Source organism: Glycine max, chromosome 16, assembly GCF_000004515.6.
Source record: "Glycine max cultivar Williams 82 chromosome 16, Glycine_max_v4.0, whole genome shotgun sequence".
Classification (NCBI taxonomy): Eukaryota; Viridiplantae; Streptophyta; class Magnoliopsida; order Fabales; family Fabaceae; genus Glycine; species Glycine max.
Genome location: NC_038252.2, coordinates 26,552,638 through 26,574,095, shown reverse-complemented (window position 1 = coordinate 26,574,095; position 21,458 = coordinate 26,552,638). Strand labels below are relative to the sequence as shown.

The 21,458-nt window shown below is 37.0% G+C and overlaps 1 protein-coding gene and 1 long non-coding RNA gene across 6 annotated transcripts; one reads left to right on the top strand and one right to left on the bottom strand.

Annotated features, from left to right (window-relative positions):
- Positions 1-332: 332 nt before the first annotated feature.
- LOC100776447 (ubiquitin domain-containing protein DSK2a) lies at positions 333-15,200 on the top strand. Of its 5 annotated transcripts, none has more exons than XR_001385496.3 (9): positions 333-734; positions 9,464-10,210; positions 10,948-11,168; positions 11,255-11,365; positions 11,728-11,786; positions 12,820-12,848; positions 13,423-13,512; positions 14,051-14,252; positions 14,934-15,200. XR_001385496.3 is itself a non-coding variant. In XM_003547848.5 (8 exons), the coding sequence occupies exons 1-8, from the start codon at positions 515-517 to the stop codon at positions 14,197-14,199; spliced, it is 1,626 nt and encodes a 541-aa protein (XP_003547896.1). In that variant the 5' UTR covers positions 333-514; the 3' UTR covers positions 14,200-14,480. The 5 variants fall into 5 exon arrangements, 2 of the variants coding, with proteins under 2 accessions (XP_003547896.1, XP_014624386.1); XR_001385497.3 differs by having other exon boundaries at positions 14,888-15,200; XR_001385495.3 differs by having other exon boundaries at positions 14,867-15,200.
- A 4,919-nt stretch (positions 15,201-20,119) lies between these two features.
- Positions 20,120-20,858, bottom strand: LOC121173658 (uncharacterized). The gene is made up of 2 exons (XR_005888937.1): positions 20,660-20,858; positions 20,120-20,423 (listed from the first exon to the last, which is right to left on the bottom strand). It is a non-coding gene; the product is annotated as an uncharacterized lncRNA (long non-coding RNA).
- Positions 20,859-21,458: the final 600 nt, after the last annotated feature.

The following is a 21,458-nucleotide window of genomic DNA, read 5'->3' as shown; positions in this document are numbered from 1 at the left end:
CGTTATATTTCAAGTACTAAAAAAATTATTCTTAAAACAAACATCCCAAACAATTTAATGTATGGACAGATGGTATAAAACAATTTAACTATTCTTCAATCATATTCAAAGATAATTATTAGTGTGAACTGTTAAATGATTATTCTAAAAAATCCAAAATTTATCAAATATAACTATTTTAAACTTATGCATATCAATTATTTTCTTGAAATCAAAATAAATCTTTCAAAAAAAAAATGAACGTTGAAATCGAATTTTAGGATAAAGATGATGTTTTTTATAGAGTGATAATGATGAAAATATATTTTAGCATTTTATATATTTTATTGGGTAATTTAATTCTGTTATTAGCCATTATTATTTCTTCACTTTCGGTGATCCGCGTCTCAAGTCGGCAGCTCGCAGAGTCTCTTGATCCTGGTTTCCTCACCCTAGGGTTAGGGTTTGGTCCCTCTTCAATTAACTTCAATATCTGCGAGAGAGCGTGAGAGTGACGCGCCTCCCGAGAGACGCCATGGGAGGTGACAGTGCCATTGAGGAATCCGAAGGGGTCAACGTCAACATCAACGTTCGCTGCTCCAACGGTTTCAAGTTTTCCGTTCAGATTGCCGTCGATTCCACCGTTAGTTCCTTCAAGGACGTTGTCGCTCGCAACTGCGACATCCCTGCCGAACAACAGCGCCTCATTTACAAGGGTCGCATCTTGAAGGATGATCAAACCCTACGAAGCTACGGTATTTCCATTATACCATTTCGACAGTGTTATTTTATTTTAAATGTTTTTTTATTAATTGAATGATGTTAGGGTAGGTGTTGTAGATTCTGTTGAGTTCATGAATGTGGTTCTGATTGTATTTAAATTAATGTGTAACTCTTTCGTCAAATAAAATGGCTCAAGTCGAATTGGAGTAAGGGTTATGATGGGTTAGGATTTAAAGGGAATATGGCATCAAGTTTCTTTAACCCATTTCTAAGAGAAGATGAGTGTGCGATGTGGAAGTGAAGGGTGTTATTTTCTCTCTCTGAGGGAGATTAGTCTCGTCTCTCGAGTTTCAGTTAACAAAGTGTTTGGTCCAGCTTTTTTTGACTTTTCTTTTTTCCTTAAAAATAATTTGTTGCAAGTGATCCATTTTTGGCATATCAACGAGTTTTACATTAGCTGCAGAGGACCTAATATAGCTCTCTTCCTTTATTTTGGGTTGGGACTAACTATGAAAATGAAACCTTAGGCAAAGTTGTGATAAGAACCTTGGCAGAACCCCACACTAGAATTCCATACTAACAAATGTAGGACTCAAGCTAGTTCTTGTAGAACCTTGGCAAAGCTAGTTCTTGTAGTTGAAGAGCTCAAAGCCTTATAAAGCCCACACTAGAATTCCATACTAAAAGATGTAGGACTCAAGTACTATATCTTGGAATTGGATCCGAACAAGTTATTGGTGTGACACTGATAAGATGACAGAAAATCGGTTAAGGTGTTTAGGAAAGGCTACTGGAAGCACCATTGAGGAGAGTAGATTGCATGATTTCTAGTCCTATAAAAACTAAAAAGGGGGAGAGGGAGACAAAGGACACTTGAGGAATTTGTTAATAAATAACATTTCTAAAGATTTGGTCTTTAAGTAAGCTAAATGGCATTGTGCGATCCATGCAGCAATCTCACTTATTGGGATAAAGCTTTGTTGTTGTTGTTGTTCTTTTTTCATTACAAGAGAAGTTGAGCATCAAACATATTGTTTGACAAGCACGTATGCAACATAGTTTTTATTTAACAAAAGGAAATAATTAGCATTTTAAGAAAAGCCAGTTCTCTCTCTCTCCTTTTTTTTTTTGATCAGCCAAAAATATAATATATTCATTAATAAGTACTAGAGGTACTAAATCGTTACATATTTTTATAAGTACAAATCATAGCTGATTCTCTAACAAGCCTTGAGATTACACAAGCTGAAAGAAAACTACATTAGGGTAATAGTGCAGAACTGTATCCTATTTCCCTATGTTCGTGTCCGAAGAAAACCATCTTTGATATTTGAAGACCACTGATTAAAATGAGATGTGAAATTCTTTTCTAAGTTTCTGAGCCATGTCCATAGCAAAAACACTGTTTCGTCCATTATATTATGAGCATTGAAAACAACATTGGAGAAAATGATGCTATTTCTATGCTTCCAAATTGTATAAGTCAGTGCTAACCACCACGACTGCCATCTGTGCGCCTGCACTCCGTCATAGACTCCATAGAAATGCTGGAGAAAATGCTGTCTCAGTTGATGCGGGAATACCCCCACCAGATTCACCCACGCCACCGCTTCCCACCACAAAGGGATAATTTTGCTGCATTGAAAGAATAAATGACTTGCACTCTCTTCTGCCGATCTGCAAAAAGGACACAAATATTCTTGCAATTCAACCCTTTTCTTCTTCAAATTACCTCTGGTTGGCAATCTGTCCTTTAGTAACCTCCAAGCGAAAATAGCCACTTTCGATGGTACCCTAAGCTTCCATAATTCCTTATATCCACCATCCTGCCCCTCTCCTAACACGCTTTCTCTAGAATAACTTCCATTTGGTTCTGCTGCCCATCTCCATTGGTCATTTAAATCTGGGCTGATTGTGATCCCTTCAATTTCTTGTATGAATGCGACTGCCAACTCTATCTCGCCATCAAACAGCGGCCTCCTCCACTGGAAAGGCCACTCCCACCCTTCTTCTTTGAAAGCTCCTAATTGCTGAATGAGATGGTGTTTCTGAGCCGATATGGTGTACAGTCTTCGATATTTCACTGATAATTGGCTTCCTCCACCTATCCACTTGTCCTTCCAAAATTTGAACTTGTCCCCACACCCGACCTTCCAAGAAATTGATCTATTCAGTTGCTGTCCCTGAAGAGTGTGTTGATTTACCATCTTCAAGTCCCTCCACCACAGGGATTCGGTACTAACCATATGATCTCCATCTAGACTCCTCCATCCTCCATACTTTGAGTCAAGTACTCTTGCCCAAGTCTCCCCCTGGTTCTGAAACAAATCCCATTTCCACTTTCCCAGCAATGATACATTAAACGCGGTGATATCCTTGACTCCCAGTCCTCCTTCTTCCTTTGGTAAACATACCTTCTCCCACCGAATCCAAGCAATCTTGTTTTGATCCGACACACCTCCCCATAAAAAATTCTTTTGTAATATGACTAGCTTGTCTACAACCTGTTTAGGAACCCTGAAAAATGAGAAAAAATAAATCGGAATGGATGTTAACACTGAATTTATGAGAGTCACTCTCTCCCCAAAACACAAATGCCGTTGTTTCCATCTCGCTAATTTTCTCTCACATTTAGTGATGATAGGGTCCCAAGTCTGACATCTTCTGGGATTGGCACTAATAGGAATGCCAAGATATGTGAAAGGAAAAGACATCAAGCTACAATTGAGGTAATTGGATGCACCATGGGTCCATTGCTCCGACATACCAAATGCCCCACAACTGCTTTTAGCAAAATTTATTTTGAGCCCCAATGCTAGTTCAAAAGCACGCAGTATAGCTTTGATAGCTCTTACATTCTCCATGGTTGCCTCTCCCAAAAATATTGTATTATCTGCATACTGGAGCAGGCTAATTTCAACCTTTTTTATGCCCGATAAGTATCCCTTGTATAGGCCTCTATCAATAGCCTTTGACATTATACCGCTTAGTCCTTCAGCAACAATGTTGAACAAAAGAGGTGATAAAGGATCTCACTGTCTGAGTCCTTTCTGCGGTATGAACTCACATGAAGGGCTACCATTAACCAAAATCGATATCGAAGCTGATTTTAGACATCCAGACATCCATTGGATCCACTTTGAAACAAAGCCCATTATCCTCATCATATAAAACAAGAATTCCCAGGACATTGAATCGTAAGCCTTCTCATAATCCACTTGAAAACAAAGCAAGGTTTTTGGCATCTTTTAGCCTCTTCGACTACCTCGTTTGCTATCACCACACTATGGAGCATATGTCTGCCTTCTATGAATGTTGACTGTCGTTCATTAATGATGCTATGCATAACTTTCTTCAATTTGTTAGCCAACACCTTGGCAAGAATCTTATACGTACACCCTATCAGTGAGATAGGCCTGTAGTCATTCAGCACTTGAGGGTCCGCTACCTTCGGGATTAAAGCTATGAAAGATGCATTCAAACCCCTCGGGAATACTCCATTAACATAGAACTCATCAAAGAATCTGAGAAAATCTGGTTTGATAACCTCCCAAAATTGCTTGATGAATTTAAAATTAAGCCCGTCCAGACCTGGACTTCTATCACTTCCACCGCTCCACACAACCCTTTTTATCTCCTCCTCCTTGAAACGCTCCACTAGCATGTCATTCTGCATAGAATTAATGGCTTTGAAACTGATTCCATCCAAAGTTGGTCTATCGAAATCATCTTCCTGGAACCTCCGAGCAAAGAACCTCCTGACTTCCTCTTTGACTACTGCCGGTTCATCCTTCCACACGCCATCCACTATCACTCTGTTCAAACAATTGGATCTCCGCCTTGAGTTTATCAGCAAATGGAAATATCTCGAGTTGCAATCTCCTTCCTTAATCCACCTGGATCTGGCCTTCTGTCTCAATAGGGACTCATGTGTTTGGGCTGCCTCCCATAATTCTTGCTGAAGCCGCTTTCTAACTACCCGTTCGCTGTCTTTCAGCTGATACCTCTTCCAATTTAACTCTTCCTCTATCTTCTTGAATTTGCTGAAAGTGTCCCCAAATTGTTCTTTGTTCCACACCTTTATCTTGAGTGCTTTGATTTTTTCTTTTAGCACGTAACCCCCCTACCCGCTTTGAGGATTAGATGACCAACTTTCAATTACGACTTTGTTGAAAGATTTATCGGATAGCCAGCAATCTAGTAATCTGAAGGATTTTGGGCCCCAGTCGACATTTTTGGACCTGACAGGACAGGACAATGATCCGAAAAATTCCTAACCAACATTGATTGGGTGGACGTAGGCCATTTGGCCAGCCATTCTGGGGAAACCATGAATCTATCCAACTTGCTTTTAGCTGTACCATTTGGTCTAAACCATGTGAATCACTTTCCCACCCAAGATGCCTCTTCTACCTCCAACTCCTCGATCCAATTGTTGAATTCCGCAATGCTTCCATCTACCAGCCCCCTTTGAGAAGACCCCATTCTCTCTGACGGCATCCTAATGTTTGTTAAAATCCCCTAAGATGCACCAATATCCGCTTGGGTTTTGATTTTTCAACTGAGCTACACTATCCCACAATACCCTTTTTTCGTGAAGATTGCACGGGGAATAGATATTGACGACATGTATTAAATGTGATTCTTGGCCCCACTTCCTTGACAGCAATATGAAACTAGCTCCTACCAATCTGCTTTCCACCTTGAAGGATGTCTCATTCCAAACACAGAGTATACCCCCAACTGAATTAGCTGTTGGATATTCCTCCCAACTGAAATCAGATTTTCCCCATAAGGCCTGGCACATTGACTTACTTATACTCTCCTTTTTTGTTTCTTGTAAACACAGCAGATCAATGCGATGCTCGCTAACCATCCTTCTGATTGTCGGCCATTTAACCCCCCTCCCTAACCCTCTTACATTGTATGAGATGATACTCATGGGGTCCATCTCTTAATTCCCAAGCTAGCTGCCTCTTCTCCATCTCTTTCCTCCATATCCTCCAACATTTGAACATAATTTCTTTTTGAAGTTCCTGTTGTCAGCCCCAGTTCAGTAACCATGTTCCACACACTCTTTGCATGATGGTCGTGATTTTCCGCCTGGTTTTGTATGTTAAGCCTTTGCTGTGTTGGTGACTGATCCATGTTCCCTTGTTGATCCTGAAGTCCATTTGCAGCGTTTTTTTGCTGACTTGGTTCAGTATCGAGAAGTACTGGGCTTAAAGTAACTTGATTTATGATAGCACCAGCAGTGTGGGCTGTGTTTTTTTCTTTTCCCCCTTTTTGGGAATACACTAGCCACGGAGTAGAAAATCTAGCTTCTCGTGAAAATGGGACTTTATTATGAGTGGAAACAGCTTTAGGGGCAGTGTGAATAGCAAGGCCCAGGTCCATTGGCCCCTTTACCTCCAAGTCACATGACATTTGGATTGCTGATTTAAAACTACATTGACCTTCCTCAAGCTCTTCTCCTCAAACGTTCACTGTCTCCTCCCTTTTTCCATTTTCGTGCAAGTTGTGTGTAATGGCAGTGCTGTCACAGTTGCCGAGGTTCTGTTCACCCCCTTTTACATGCACACCTTCCCCTTGGACCTCTGCCGCCACTGCGCTACAGCTCTGCGCGCACTGAGCTTTGGTTTGCACAGTGTCCGTGCCTTTGATGACCCATCGGACAATAGCATTATCCATTGGTCCGTTGCTTTGACCAAACACCCTGTTACTCTGGTCCGCGCTGTCCGTTCCCAGTGTTAGTGGTTGTGAATGGTTTATCAATAGCGGTCGTCGACCTTCCTCACCACGTGCCGCCATCTCCTATCTGTCGGAATCCGCCGCTGTGCCGCCAGTCATATCCCTCGCACTTCGAGCTCTCGTCTCGGACTTTGCTGGGTCATCACTGTCCCTCCCACGGCGGGCGTCATCCTCTTGTTCCTTAACTCCCGTCGTGGGATCTTCCTCCATCCCTATTACTTCTACGCCCACGTCCTCATCTGCTGTTTTTCTGCCTGCTGTCGAGTCTAGTACTTGGAATTTGTGCCACCGTGACGGAAACGCTCCTCCATTCGACACTTCGTCATCTCCTTCCTCGGAGTTAATCTCCTCAGATGAGCTGAAATCACTTCCTCTCCTTTGCTGCCACCTATCTCCTGAGTGCCCACACTCTTCCGCTACGTGCACCTGAAATTTCTCCCCCTGTATGTTGACAGTCACTGTGTGTTGTATCAGCGGCTTCCACGGCGTTTTGACTAGGATCCGTGCCACCTCTAAACTCCTTCGTTCCTCTACGCAGTCTTCAACATCCACCACATCGCCAATACCCGAAACTATTTGTTGAATGTGATGCCTATCCCATGCTACCAAAGGTATTCCCCAACATTGAAGCCAGGTCAATCTGAACCCAGGCCGTAGTTTGGGATTCCATTTCTCTATGGAGTAAAATAACTCGCCCCATCCTTCATCTTCATCGTTCAGCTTTCTCGTTCAGCTTTCTCTTTTGTGAGACTGAGGAGCAAAACCATATCACCTCCGATGTATTTTAGTGAAATGTTTTGTCCGCTGTCCCACCATATTTCATCTTCTAAGCTGTCAAAGCTTGCTAGGTTTTGCAGCCTGCCCACCCATGCCTCCTTGAGCCACTGCTGGCCTGTTAGCGGTATATCAAGATTAACTTCGGATGTCGAATTGTGACGAATATCACTGACTTTGGCTGGTGCTCTCCTCTGTTCTGCTCTTTGGTTATTCCGAGTAACCATCTCTGCATACGACCCTCTTTGGACTCCCACCTTCGTTTCTGCATTCCTGCTCAGGTACATGTATCTTTTCCCCTCTTGTGGTTGTCTGGCCTCTGCTCTTCCCCCTTCTGCTGTTTGTGGCTCTTCCTTCTTTGCTCTCTCATATTTAGGCACATTAACATACATCTTCATTCCTCCAAACACCATGCTGTCCAGTTTCTTTTGAATCTGCTGTATGTCTCGCACCCCTTTAAACCTCACGAACCCATATCTCCTTCCTTGTCTGTTTCTTTTCCGAGGTATGAAAACCTCTCGTACGTCTCTTGTCTGCTTTAAATGATACCATAATTCTTCTGCAGTTGCGTCTTCTGGGAACCTGGTGAAATAGAACGAGGTAATGTCCTTATGGTCTCTCCAATTCGCTCGCATGTAGCTATGATGTTGTCCTGTTGTTCTCCCTCCAATGGTCAGACCGGAACCCTCCGTCATTCGTAATCTGGCACTCTCTCTCCTCTCTCTTCTAGTCCTAACTCTCTCCCACCCACTGTTTCTCTCTCTACTCTCTCTCTCTCTCTCCTTTCTCTCTTCCTGCTCTCTTTTTCTTTCTTTGTTGCTCACCCTTGAGTCCTCTCTCATAAATTAAAAAGAAATGAAAATTTTCAAACAACTTTTACTTTACTTTCAAAGATTTTATTTGAATTTTAACTTTAAAGTAGATTTGAAGCCAAAAGAGTAAAAACTGTTGGACCAATAATAGCCTAAGTCATGCTTACACATATTTAAATAACCATATGTATTTTACTTTTACCACAATAATAATGGATTGATTCCTTTCTTGGTCTCAGTACAGTTATAAAGTAACATGTTAAAGCTATATTAGGTGATACTTTGGGATAAATCACCTAGCCTTTGATGTGTTTTATTCTTCTTTCATTAGTGAAGTATCCTTATTTGTTTAGTGAAATTGACATGCCCAAATCAATGTTTGACAAAGTAACTAGGTTAAACTAATTATTAAAACTGTTCAGCAGAACTTTGTGTCATGCCATATAGTGTACCCCTACTTTTTTGCGAAGAGTTATACGTATGTGTGTTATTCAATGTTTTTAAATGGCGGCACCATGGCTGCCATGGTGGATTTCTGCCAACCACTATAGGCAATATGTGATAGGAAGCCTGCTGTGGTGGCACCATAGGCTGCAATGGTGTGTTTATATGGTAAAATTTTGGCCTTCCTCCATATTCTGCCTTGATAACACTTGTGTTATTTGGTTAAATGTTTTTTATTTGAAGACTTGGAATCAGAATACCATGTTTGAATTTATGTTTGATAGGGTATTTTATGTTTGTGAAGTTTATGTATAAGGGAGGTATGGGTAAAATGGAAAAATAGGATAATGTTATTGCATATGTATCCTCGAGGAGAATGCTCACAAGTGGCATTGTCTAAGGAATCAAAGTGGGAAGTTTTCATGGAAAAGTGTCAGTGCGATTTTTTATTCAAACCTTTTATTTATTAATTATTTAACCAGTGCTCTTAGGTTACTTGTGGCATGATCCTTATTTACTATTTCATCTGTATCATGTTCGTCATTTTCTTGAAAATTGTAAATACTTTTATATTCATGCCACATAAGATTCTTGAGTCTAATATCTTCTCTTCTTTGCATCGGTGTGGCATAGTAATAATATAGGATTAATTTGTTGACAATCCTCAGAGTGCTTTAGCTTGTATTATTATACAGGAAGGTAGTTTGTATATTGTAAATATTTTTCAAACATGTCACACACACAGATTCTTTAGACTACAATATCTCTCTTTGCTTCTGTGTGGCTTTTAATAATGTAGGGTTAATTTTTTGACAATTCTCAGAATGTTTTGCCAGCATAGCTTGTATTAGGCAGAAAGGTAATTTTTCTATTGTGTTCCTCAAAACCAGCCTACATCTGTTCACACTGAACTCTAAGGTTATTGAGAAACTATTCGTCAAATGAGTGGACATAACTCAAATTTCTATTTATCTTTATAGGTTTGGAGGCAGATCACACTGTCCATTTGGTTCGTGGCTCTGCTCCTGCCAATCCAACTGGTGGGACCAATACTAGTAGCACCAATACCAATACCACAACAAATAATGCTAGAGGTGCTGGTGCCAATGAAGGTGGGGGCTTAGGAGGGCTTGGTTTTGGAGCTTCACTATTCCCTGGGCTAGGTGTCAATGGGACTGGGGGCAATGGTTTATTTGGTGAGGGATTTCCTGATCTTGAACAGATGCAGCAACCCTTTATTTCTAATCCCAATTTAGTGAGAGAAATAATGAATTCACCCACCATGCAGAATCTAATGAATAATCCTGAAATAGTACGGAATCTTATAATGAATAATCCGCAGATGCAAGAGCTCATGGATCGAAACCCTGAGCTAGCACACATACTTAATGATCCCAGCACTCTCCGCCAGACCCTTGAAGCTACAAGGAACCCTGAGATCATGCGTGAAATGATGAGAAATACAGACAGAGCAATGAGCAACATTGAATCTTCTCCCGAGGGATTCAACATGCTGAGGCGCATGTATGAAAATATTCAAGAACCATTTTTGAATGCCACTACGATGGCTGGTAATACAGGAAATAATAATGCAGCAGTTTCAGGGACTCATGGTGGCCATGCAAGGGACCGATCAACAAATCCCTCCACCACTAGTTCTGAAGCAACTGCTGGTTCTCCCTTACCCAATACTAACCCGCTTCCAAATCCTTGGTCCTCTACGGGAAGTAAGTTCTGATACTAAATTTTTCTTCTCAGAATCCTGTGACTAAGTGAGTCTTTTCAGCAGTTGTTTTTCAAAAGCATTTTTCCTTATGCTGATATTTTTGTCTGTGTTAAGGATACTGGCTATGTAATTTTGTTGCTTGTTACCTATGAAGCACTGATACTTAATTTGCTTTATGTATCCGTATTCGATACCAATACTCTTAGATACTTCATTGATACGTATATGTGAAGTATACTTCATTGATACATATTGGTGAAGTATCCAAGCCTTATATTTTTTTATGAAAACCCAATACTGCTACATGAGACATAAGCATGAATAATATAGAAGTATAGAAGCATTGTCTCCTGATGAACCAAAAGTGAAAATTGTCTTCCGTATGGATGATTTCATGAGATGAATGAGTTTGATAGCACTGTTCTTATTTGTAAATAATACTTTATAATGACAATTTATATTTCTTTCTGTTTAGTAATGTCTATGAAGTATGATCTTGATTTGGATTTGCAGAGTTGCAATTATATACTTAATTATGTTTCATATTTTTAATACATATGTAGATATCTAGAATAGATATATTACATGGATTATATCCTATATACTTTTAGAAAAATTGTATTGTCATATTGGACATTTATTGCATCTGATCTGATACACATATCATACCTGTGTAACATAGCTTGTGACTAATATGACTCATACTGTCATTATTGATGGTGAACATTGTATTTGTAGCTGGAGGTGCTCAAAATAACCCCAGAAGGTCGTTGACTACTGGTGTGGATGCCAGACAGCAAGGACCTACTGGCTTAGGTGGGCTTGGTCTGCCAGACCTTGAAAGCATGATGGGTGGTAGTGCTATGCCAGATGCTGCTTTATTGACCCAGCTAATGCAAAATCCAGCTATCTCACAAATGATGCAAAGTATGCTTTCCAACCCACAAACATTGAATCAGGTATTTATATACCGGACCTAGTACAAGTATAACATGCTATGTGCATGTGTTGAACTGATCCTTCTAATATCTAATTTACATCTTAGATCCTTGGTGCTAATACTGAGCAGCGTGGCATGCCGGATTTAAATTCTCTTAGAGAAGTAATGCAAAATCCAGAATTCCTTCGTTTGTTTTCTTCACCTGAGACGTTGCAGGTACACATATTTAAAGTTCTATATCTGTTGATGAATTTCAATGAATATCGGTTGCCACAGATGTTTACTTATAGTTTCCTTTGATGAATTCTAGTGTTCTTAGTATGAAATAAATAATCAGCATCCAGACCTAATTGGACCAAGGGAAGCATAGGTCAAATGGTTGAATGAAAACCCTTGGACCTAAGCATTTTTGGGGGAAATTGACTTTTTTTGTATTTTTTGCAGGCTTGCAGCAGAATATTTTATTCTATAAATTGTGATCTATTATGATAAAGAGGCTACATTGCCTGCTATGTAATTTTATTCTTCCTTGCTTTCAGTTAATATTCTTACAGTTCTGTCTTATTGCACAATTTCAGCAACTCTTGTCTTTCCAGCAAGCTCTTATGTCTCAGCTTGGCCAGCAACAATCAACACGGTAAGTAGTTCTGCTATCCTGACCTTTCCATGCTCACCCAGTATTGTGCTCATCCATGAAAAGAAATAAACTTCGAATTTGTTGAACTCTATCCTTTAGCTCAATGATGTATTGTTTGCTAAGACCCAGTAACTAGCACACCCATCACAGCTGGCCTTTAAAGCCTAGATGCCCCATTTGACATCCTATAAATAAGTGGTTGTATTAGCATTTTTGCATTTTTTTTTTCATGATTACTATGCTAGAAGCTATTCGTTTATAACTTCCATTTTTCTGGTCATGCTTATAACATACTATGCTTGAAAACCAAGATTTTTTTAACATCTCATTAAAAGTAATTGAAGGAATCTGTCTTTCCAAGAGTAAAAAAGTAACGTACCCTGGTACTGGAAGGCTTCTCGTTATGCAAAGGTATGAGGGAGGGTCATTGTATGCAGCTTTACCCTTGCATATGCAAAGTTTCTGTTTCTGGATTCGAATCTGTGACCTAACTGGTCATCAAGGTGCAACTTTACCGTTGTGTCAATAGTAAAGTTATATATTCCATTATTTTAAGAAATTTCAGAAATAGAGATAGCTGATTAATGTGTGTAAATATCATTTTAAGATCAGTAATAGATGATGCCCATTGTTATGCATAATAGGTATTTGGAAGTAAAAAATTTGAAAGTTTTTAATTATATTACATGTTATTAAAAAATGAAGCGAAGCTGCTTTGTGAGCTTGGAAATTAGATATTCTCTTACTAAAGGATATGGTACTTGTAAAAAAATCTGCATTCAACATTGTGCCACTTGAATGCGATTTTTCCCTGTGACTTACAACAGTACCTCAAGTTTAAATCATGATGTGGTGGATGACACAGTTAATGTTTGGGATGGTTGATGTCATTGCTTAGATTAGTTTCGTGGTGATTAATGTTTTTGCTGGCATAATCTGTTAAAATACAACATGCATGTATGTCCTTGTTGACTTTATATTCCTGTCACTTTTTGCATGCTTAATTTTCTATTAACCTGCTAAGCTTCTGCAGGGAATCTGGTCAAACTGGCGGAGGCACTGGTATGCAAGACATCCCTCTATGCTCTTGGTTTCTGTTAATATAAACTATTTACTGTTATGTTGTTGCTACGGTGTTGCTTAATCATCTTTTAAGATGATCCATCATACTTGAGTTATATGAATTATAATTTTATAAATTGGTTGAACATCTCAGAATTTAATGGAGATGATATTTAGGTAAGCAGGGTTTTTTTTTTCCCTGTTTTGCTTAAAATGAGAATGGAAAATTGATCTTCAGTTACTTTGATGACTTCCTTCACTCATATTTTAGGTGGTTCATAAATCACAAAAACTGTGTGTGGGTGGCAGAGGACACTTCCTAAAATCCTTTCAAAACCAAATTTAAGCCTTTTCTGATAAAATCCTATGAGGCAATGACCCATTAATTCGTGGGCTACCATTAGAAGGACCAGATGCATTAAAAAATCTTTTGGGCTGATGGTATCCCTAGTAATGAAGGGGGTGGGGGGATCAAGTTTGGTGGTGACTTTTTTGGATGATACACTGCCATTTGACTATAAACATGTAATTTTAATAGTTCATTGAAATTACGATAGAGTGATTTTATTGGTAGGACCAATGAACAACTTGGGATTGGAGATGTTATCGAGCATGTTTGGTGGACTTGGAGCTGGTAGCCTAGCGGTTCCAAATAGATCAAATGGTTAGCATTGCTGTCTTCTATTTTTTCTAAATAATTGTCTTTGGTTCAACTTGTTTTGGAGAATTTGTTTTTTTGTTCGGCTCCTGAGAGCCTTTGATAAACTAAATTATTTCCCAGAGGAAAACTGTTCCCAAACATGGGATTAAATTAATCTGTAGCTTCCTAGACTATTAGGTGATTTTTATCTTGATCATCACTATATTTAATAAGTTCATAACTGGGTCCCTAATTTTAAAGAAGTTCCAATTTCCAATTAAGTTCCTGCTACTGGAGGAGCAGTTTAAGCTTCTAAGTAAACTGATGTCAGGGACACTATTCAAATATTTTGAATTATGGAGTCTCAGATTGTTATTTGGTCCAATTTAACAGTGCTTTAATAGTAGGGACCCAATTCGAAAATTTTGAAACTCCACCACATTATAAACATTCAAAATATAGGAATGGACAAAAAATGCCCCCCAAAACATAGGGACCTAGGTATTATTTACCTAAATTTTATACTCTGCTCAGCCTCTCACTGACTTTGTTGTCTTGTCAGAGCCGCCAGAGCAGCTGTATGCCTCCCAACTTTCACAGCTTCAAGAGATGGGATTCTTTGACACACAAGAGAACATTAGAGCTCTTATCGCCACTTCAGGTAATGTTCATGCAGCAGTTGAACGACTATTGGGGAACTCTGGTCAGTAGCAGACAATGTTGGCAAATTCCTTTTGGCAAGTTCTCCTCTGTCGATTTCCAAGGTTAGCCACTTTGAAATCAGTGGTGTTTAAGTGCCTTGTTGGATATTAAATAAAATCAGAAATCTGTCCAAATTATAGTGGCCAGAGCTGAAATGGTGTAGGTTATATATATTGGACTGTGATTGTTCCTTCTAATGGTCCAATTTTCTTATGTACATACTTATATTGAAACTAGTTTTAGACGCAGCAGGCGATCTTAAATATTTCAAATGAATTGATTTTTGTGCTTTTTTGTTTCTATTATTAATGCTTAATAACTCCACAATTACTGATTTGGCCGGTGGGAAGGGACAGGAGACTATCCGTTAAATATCAATTGGTAGAATGTGATGTGAACTACCGTATTGATTGATTTAAATTCGACTTTGGTCATGTTATTTTGCACAAATCTGTTCAAAATCTTTTTCACTTAAGTTTGTCTCAAGTTTGATGTCTAAGTTAGCTTAATGTTACATCCATAAATTTTTTGCCAGTCATTCAAAAAAAATAAAATTACAACGGCCTTTAGTAAATGCAATTTTTTCCTTTCTTTTTTTTCAAGGCAAACTGCATACATAAAATAAAGGGTAAAACGTGATTTTGGTCTTCCAAATAATTTATTCATATTGGTGTAGACTTGGACTCGCTTAATGCAGTGAGGCTAGTTCAATCCAGATGTGACAATACCCATCCATGTTACAGAATTGTCAGAGATTCATGATCTCTGTACGAAGATGGAGGTATCATTGAAGGGAATCATATTCTTCGTGAGGCCAACCAAGTGGCTGACCAACTTGCAAAGAATGCAGTGTCTGCGATTATGGATTGTCAAGATTATAATGCTGCTCCTAGTTTTGTTTCTTTTTGCTCTTACAGCTGATGTAGCTGTTGTTTCTTTCTTGAGAGGATTTTAGTCCTATCCTTTGATGTATTTCACACACAAAAAAAAAATGATTTTGGTCTTCTAAATATTGATTCATGTTGGTTTTAGTTTTCCAAAAATAATTTTATTGTATTTGGTCCCTAAATTTTTTAAAGTTATCCTTTCAAGTCATTTATTTATAATGTTATTTTTTTTCTGGTAAAAGTTTATGGTAGTTTCAACATTGCGTTTTCATTTCCAGCACTAGCATTTAGTGTTTTAGAAAGAATAGGAAAAAATTGGATTCCTAACTTTATTATTTTCAAACAAATAATTGAACTCATTACCATAGCTGTTGGTGGAACATGATATCTCGGAACAAATATTTAGAGAGTGTGACAACTGGAGTCTTAGTCACATAGTTTGCAATGGGTGGAGGTAACTTTTATTTATTAGAAAAAATTAATAGAGCTAAATAAAGGACAAGAAGGACAGTTTTGAAGATTTCAAGTATCAAATACAATGAAATTATTTTTGAAGGAATAAAACCAATGAGTTAATATTTGAAGAATTAAAATCATATTTAATCAAAAAATAAATTTTAGGATATTCAATTTCACGTTGGACGGCTACTCCATTTTGTTGTGTGTGTGTGTGTGTTTGTTTAGGGTATTCAATTTCACGTTGCGGCTACTCCATTTTGTGGGGTGTGGGTGTGGGTGTGTAAAACCAATGAATTAATATTTGAAGAATTAAAATCATATTTAATCAAAAAATAAATTTTTATGTAAGCGCAATTAAGGGAAAAGGATGGGTTCTAAAGATAAATTTGTTTTTCTATTTAAATTTCAACACATAACTTGACGTATTTTAGTCATTTAACTCAAATGTTTTAAATCTTCTTTCTCTCCCGTATTGAAGGGGAGTAAAACATTTGATGAAGAAAGATTTTGCTCACCTCCATCCCCTCCCCTCCTAAAAGTTGACCAAATAATCATAATTTATGTTAGGGATGAAAATGAATTGAGCTCAATTTGATGAGAATTGACTTGGCTTGAATCACAACTTGATTTAAGGTTGTGAAAAACACTACTAATCTTGTTGGATCGATTCAATTCAAAACTATAACTTTTCTACACTTTAATTTATTTATTTAATGAAAAAATAAAATTAATATGAAATTAATTTAATACACATTAAATTTTGCAACACACACACACACAAATAAAGTGGATCAAAATGTCACTAGAAAGAGAGTTGAATAATGATACTTAATTGATTGTCTTTTTTTGCAAAAAAACAATCAATTTCTGAAGTCTTAAGATATGTCAAAGTACCAATTTCAAGAAGCTTCATTAAGAGAAAATATTATCCTTTAATAATATTTTGTATAAAATAGTTTTCTAACATACAAAAATACTATCGTATATTGTTTCACAAATAACTCATAAAACATCATATTTAGGGCAAGTCAATTTTTTTTTCAATTCAATACAATGAGTAGGTGTATGCTTTTTCATGTGTAAAACAATTTGAGCAAGCTTAAAAAGATTTTATATAAAAAGTACAAACATTTAAAAATGAAGTTGCTCAATGTAGTAACTCAGAAACACACAGATGAAAAGCAATAAGAAGGATAAAGCACATAGAGAAATTATACTAGTTCACCCCATGTGAGCTACCTCCTATCCTTGCAACTGTAGTGTCATACTCTAATTTCTTCTGTGGACTATAGTTCTTTGATCTTTTGATCCTTGCTAGTCGATTTACAGTGTTGAATACCAGCTACAGTGCGAAACGAAGGATCATTCAGTGTTTTGATTAGTAATGCAAAAAAATACCAAAAATAGGGGGGAAAAGGGTCTTTTCCATGGTTTCCTGGACCCTAGCTTGCTCAAGCTAGCCTTTGGCTCACCCGGGCCACCAAATAACTTCATGGTGAAGACACCAACTCGTCTAGGCGAGCTGCCTTTGCCCCAAGTTTCCATTTTCCTATAAATAGGCGCACTAGGGAGGCTGAGGAAGGGGTCCAAGGTTCAAAAGTTGAGGAAATTGAGAGAATTAAGAAAGAAGAAGAAGAAAAAAGATGAAACGAAGTCGAGGCGCTACCGAATCGCGACCAGGATCATTCCTTACTTCATTTCTTGTTCTGTGTTCTTTGTGCAACCGTTAGTTAGTTTTGTTTTTAAGATTTGAATGAGATATATGCACCCTTAGGGATCTCTCGTATTGTTTTATGCATATTCATTTCCTCCATCTATCATCGTCGATCTCGTTTTCTTTGTAAAGTTCAATCTTAATCGATCACTAGTATTGTAAAGTCGTCTTTAAAGAGGTTGAAAATTAATAAACAAAACCAAAATAAAACCAATTCATAACCTCTTCTTTTTTATCAAATATCACTTGAGATCATTTTAAGGTACAACGCCTTAACGATTCTCTCTGCTTTTCAAAGTTTAAAATATTGTTTCAAGGTCCAACGCCTTAAGCAACTTTTTGTTCGCAATTAAAATGAAATCTTTCAAAAACATAAAAATCAATTTAACGTACAAACATTCAGACTTAAAGAACTACGTATGTCTGAATTCTTCATCGCACCTGAGGATATGTACTACTCACTCAAGCACTTACTTGAACATCAAAATCCCTTTTGCAAGTACACTCTCCCCATTCCTCAGGCAGACAATATCGACAAATTCATCACCACGAAGATTACCGAAGTCAACACTGACAACAATTAACTCTAACGTCGAACTGGCTCCAAATTTTAGCAAGTACAAAGTTGGTAACAACATTGGCACAAGAAGAGATTTTGAGACTATTTGCCCTACCAATAGTCAACTTGGAGGTAAATTTTTATTTAGTGATGTAGCCTTAATCCATTAACAATTTTGTTTGCCCTAGTTGATTACTTTTGAATCAATATTTTTGGTTGGCTATCCTCTTCACGGCTCTCAAAACTAGTTTATATCACTTTCATCCTTGCTTTAATAATAGTGTTGCCCACAATGAGTGGATGTGTTTTAATGTTGATGTGCTTTGTTCTCTCTATGTTTTAATAGAGTGTTGCTAGGTGCACCTAGCATTCTTAAAAAATCACAAAACTGCCCTTTCCTTCCTTTCTTTTACGGATCAAGTTGATCCGTAAAAGACTTGCAGATCAACTTGATCCGTAACAGACTATGTTTTTTAAATTTTAACCTTTATTTAAACGAATTTTCATTAAATTTATTAATTAGTAATAAATAATGTAGATATGTTTTAATTTTTAAATGACATTTCCAATTTACTAAGGCAATAAATTAATTAGTAAGAAAAATATAACATTTCTAATTTAATTACTTTCATTCATAATATTTCGTTGATTTCGAATCAAGTAATTTAAAAATAACATTTAAACGTTGACACTAATATTATAAACTAATATTATTAACCAAAATAACTGAAAATATACAAAATGTACAATTAAATACTGTGGAAGAAATGTCTTCCAAGGTTATTTTGATGATGCCAAAGAATCAAGAGTTAAGCAAAGTTTCAAGAACCAAGTTTCAAGTTTCAAGATTCAAGATTCAAGAATAATCAAGATCAAGATTCAAGACTCATGATTCAAGAATCAAGAGAAGACTCAATCAAGATAAGTATTAAAAAGTTTTTCAAAACATTGAGTAGCACAAGAAGTTTTCACAAAATCATTACCAAAGAGATTTACTCTCTGGTAATCGATTACCAGAAGGTAGTAATCGATTACCAGTATTTTTAAAACGTTAAGATTTTCAAAATTCAAAATGAAGAGTCACATTTGTTGATTAATGGTAATCGAATACCAATGACTGTTTTCGAAAAATTCATTTGCAAAAGTCATAATTCTTCAAGTGACTTGTTTCTGAATATTCTTTCAAAAGTCATAACTTTTTAAGTAATTAGTTTTAAAGAAATTGTCAAGAGTTACAAGTTTTGACTTGAGTCATCAAGAAATTATAAATATGTGACCTTGGCATGAAACAAAAAATAATAATCTTTTTCAACATCTTTTTCAACAATCAAGAAATCTATCTTTCAATCTTCTCTCTCAACATCATTCAACTCTTTCAACAGATTTTTTCTGATTCTTTTTCTCTTCATCTTTCTAAAAGTTTTTGTTCAAAACTTTCTCTTCCAAGAAAAGTTCTTTGTTCAAAAACTTGTGCTATTCATTTTTTCATTCTCTTCTCCATTTGTCAAAAGAACGAAGGACTAACCGCCTAAATTCTTTTGTGTCTCTCTTCTTCCTTTCCAAGAGAATTCAAAGGACCCTGCCTGAGAATTCTTTTGATTCTTCCATTTCCCTTAAGCAAAATATTTCAAAGGACTAACCGCCTGAGAATTCTTTGTCCCAACACATTGGAGGGTACATCCTTTGTGGTACAAGTAGAGGGTACATCTACTTGGGGATTGTTATACTGAGAACAAGAAAGGATACATCTCTTGTGGATCAGTTTAAGTGGAGGATCCACTTGGGTTTTCAAAGAGAACAAGGGAGGGTACATCTCTTGTGAATCTTTTGGCTTGTAAAGGATTTTACAAGGTTGAAAGAAATCTCAAGAATCGCAAGTTGCTTGGGGACTGGATGTAGGCACGAGTTGTTTCCGAACCAGTATAAAATTCTTGTGTTTGTCTTCTTCTTCCCTACACTCTTTAATTTCCGCTGTGTACTTTTAATTATCGCTTTTACTTTTGGTTAAGTTTCTATTTCTGTTCTTTACTTTTTTAACTTAGTAGTAAAAGCCTAATTGAATCTAGTAACATTAAGAATGATAGATTTTTAATTAGTTAAGACACGTTAATAATTAATTCAACCCCCCTTCTTAATTATTCCGAGGCCACTAGATCCAACAAATACATCGTCTTAATATGATAATATCAAAGGTGTGAATAAACTATGACTGATTCGTGCGCCGCCTACGTTGAGACCTTACATACACATTAAAAAACAATTATTATAAAACAACTAATATATAAATAAATTGTTCACAATTAATTAAAATGTTCATAATAATCAAAATATGCATAATAATAAAATTGTTCAAAGTAATAAAAATGTTCACAATCCTAAGGCAATTCATAAACACGGCCAACAAAGCACGCAGTTAACATCGGGATCAATGAATTCGAAAACTATTTCCATGTCAGCGATGAATGACAAGGTCTCATAGAAATGTTTCCATCCGGCTCCAATTTTTAGTGACTTCCTCCAGTGATTGAACACGAGCTGGCATTCTGCAACGTTCCCTAAGTACAAATGAGTCCATCCTGTCTTTCAAAAAATAATACATGCTACTTGGAACGTCCTGACAAATAAAGAAATGTTATGTCAACAATTTATGTTATGAAATTTAAAACTTGAAAAATAAAGAAATGAAATTAGGAAGTTGCTTATCAGACTGCTACGGGAAACTTTCTGCTCAGTGAGATAAACCTTGAAGGTCACAGAACTTGTCACTTGATGATATAAAGAGTGTCATCTTGGGAACGATCATGGCAGGCAAGGGGTCTTGAATATAGTAAGAAAAAAATACACTCTTACCATAATGATGCAGGGATACTAGATGATCTCCGGTCAGCTGGTAAAAATCACGCAGTGTTGTCCACCCTGCTACAATGGCTGGTTGGTCCAGATCTTGGTTGTACACAACGTTATGATAATTTTTGTCTTTGTCAACCAAATGTCATACAATGTTGAGTACATACTTCCACTTGAAGGCATATACTTTACCAACTTCACCAAAAATCTACATGTCATATCACAAAATAAGGTTGGTTAGTTACACAAAATAACAAAAAAATCAAATGTTAATTAAATGAAAATGAACATGACCTGGTCCCTGGCACTAATGGTCTGGAACAAAGCCTCTGGTGGAGCTACGACATGCTGCATCATGTTTGCCAACTCCTTCCATTCCCCATGCTCTTCAATTGTTAATTCTTACAAGATTAACATTCAAGCAATTAACAGGTATTCAAGCACAAAACAAATAACTATATGTTAATTCTTACTAGGCATATTCGCAACAAGGTGTTCGAGTTCCTCATTCACGCTGGTCCAACGTGATGACGACACATGAGAGCGTGACATTCTGAAATATACTTGACAAAAGAATATTTTATTATTTTTGCTATACTTTTCCTATTTCTAATCTAATGTTGTTTGTGTTAAAAAACTAATATAATCTAATCTAAATTGTAATGTAATCCTACAAACAAAATTAAATAATAAATAAATCATTCATAAAATCAATAATAAACAAACTTAAAACTAAGTTACAGAAAATAGAGTTTCAGCCTAAAAGCCTTAAAACTAACCATAAACCCTAATAAAACCATTT

Bases quoted from the DNA above. Each gene is read 5' to 3' on its own strand.
- LOC100776447 (XM_003547848.5), top strand. From the start codon at position 515: ATGGGAGGTGACAGTGCCATTGAGGAATCCGAAGGGGTCAACGTCAAC. The intron at 11,366-11,727 runs GTACACATATTT...GCACAATTTCAG, and splicing joins CTTCACCTGAGACGTTGCAG to CAACTCTTGTCTTTCCAGCA. The intron at 11,787-12,819 runs GTAAGTAGTTCT...AAGCTTCTGCAG, and splicing joins GGCCAGCAACAATCAACACG to GGAATCTGGTCAAACTGGCG.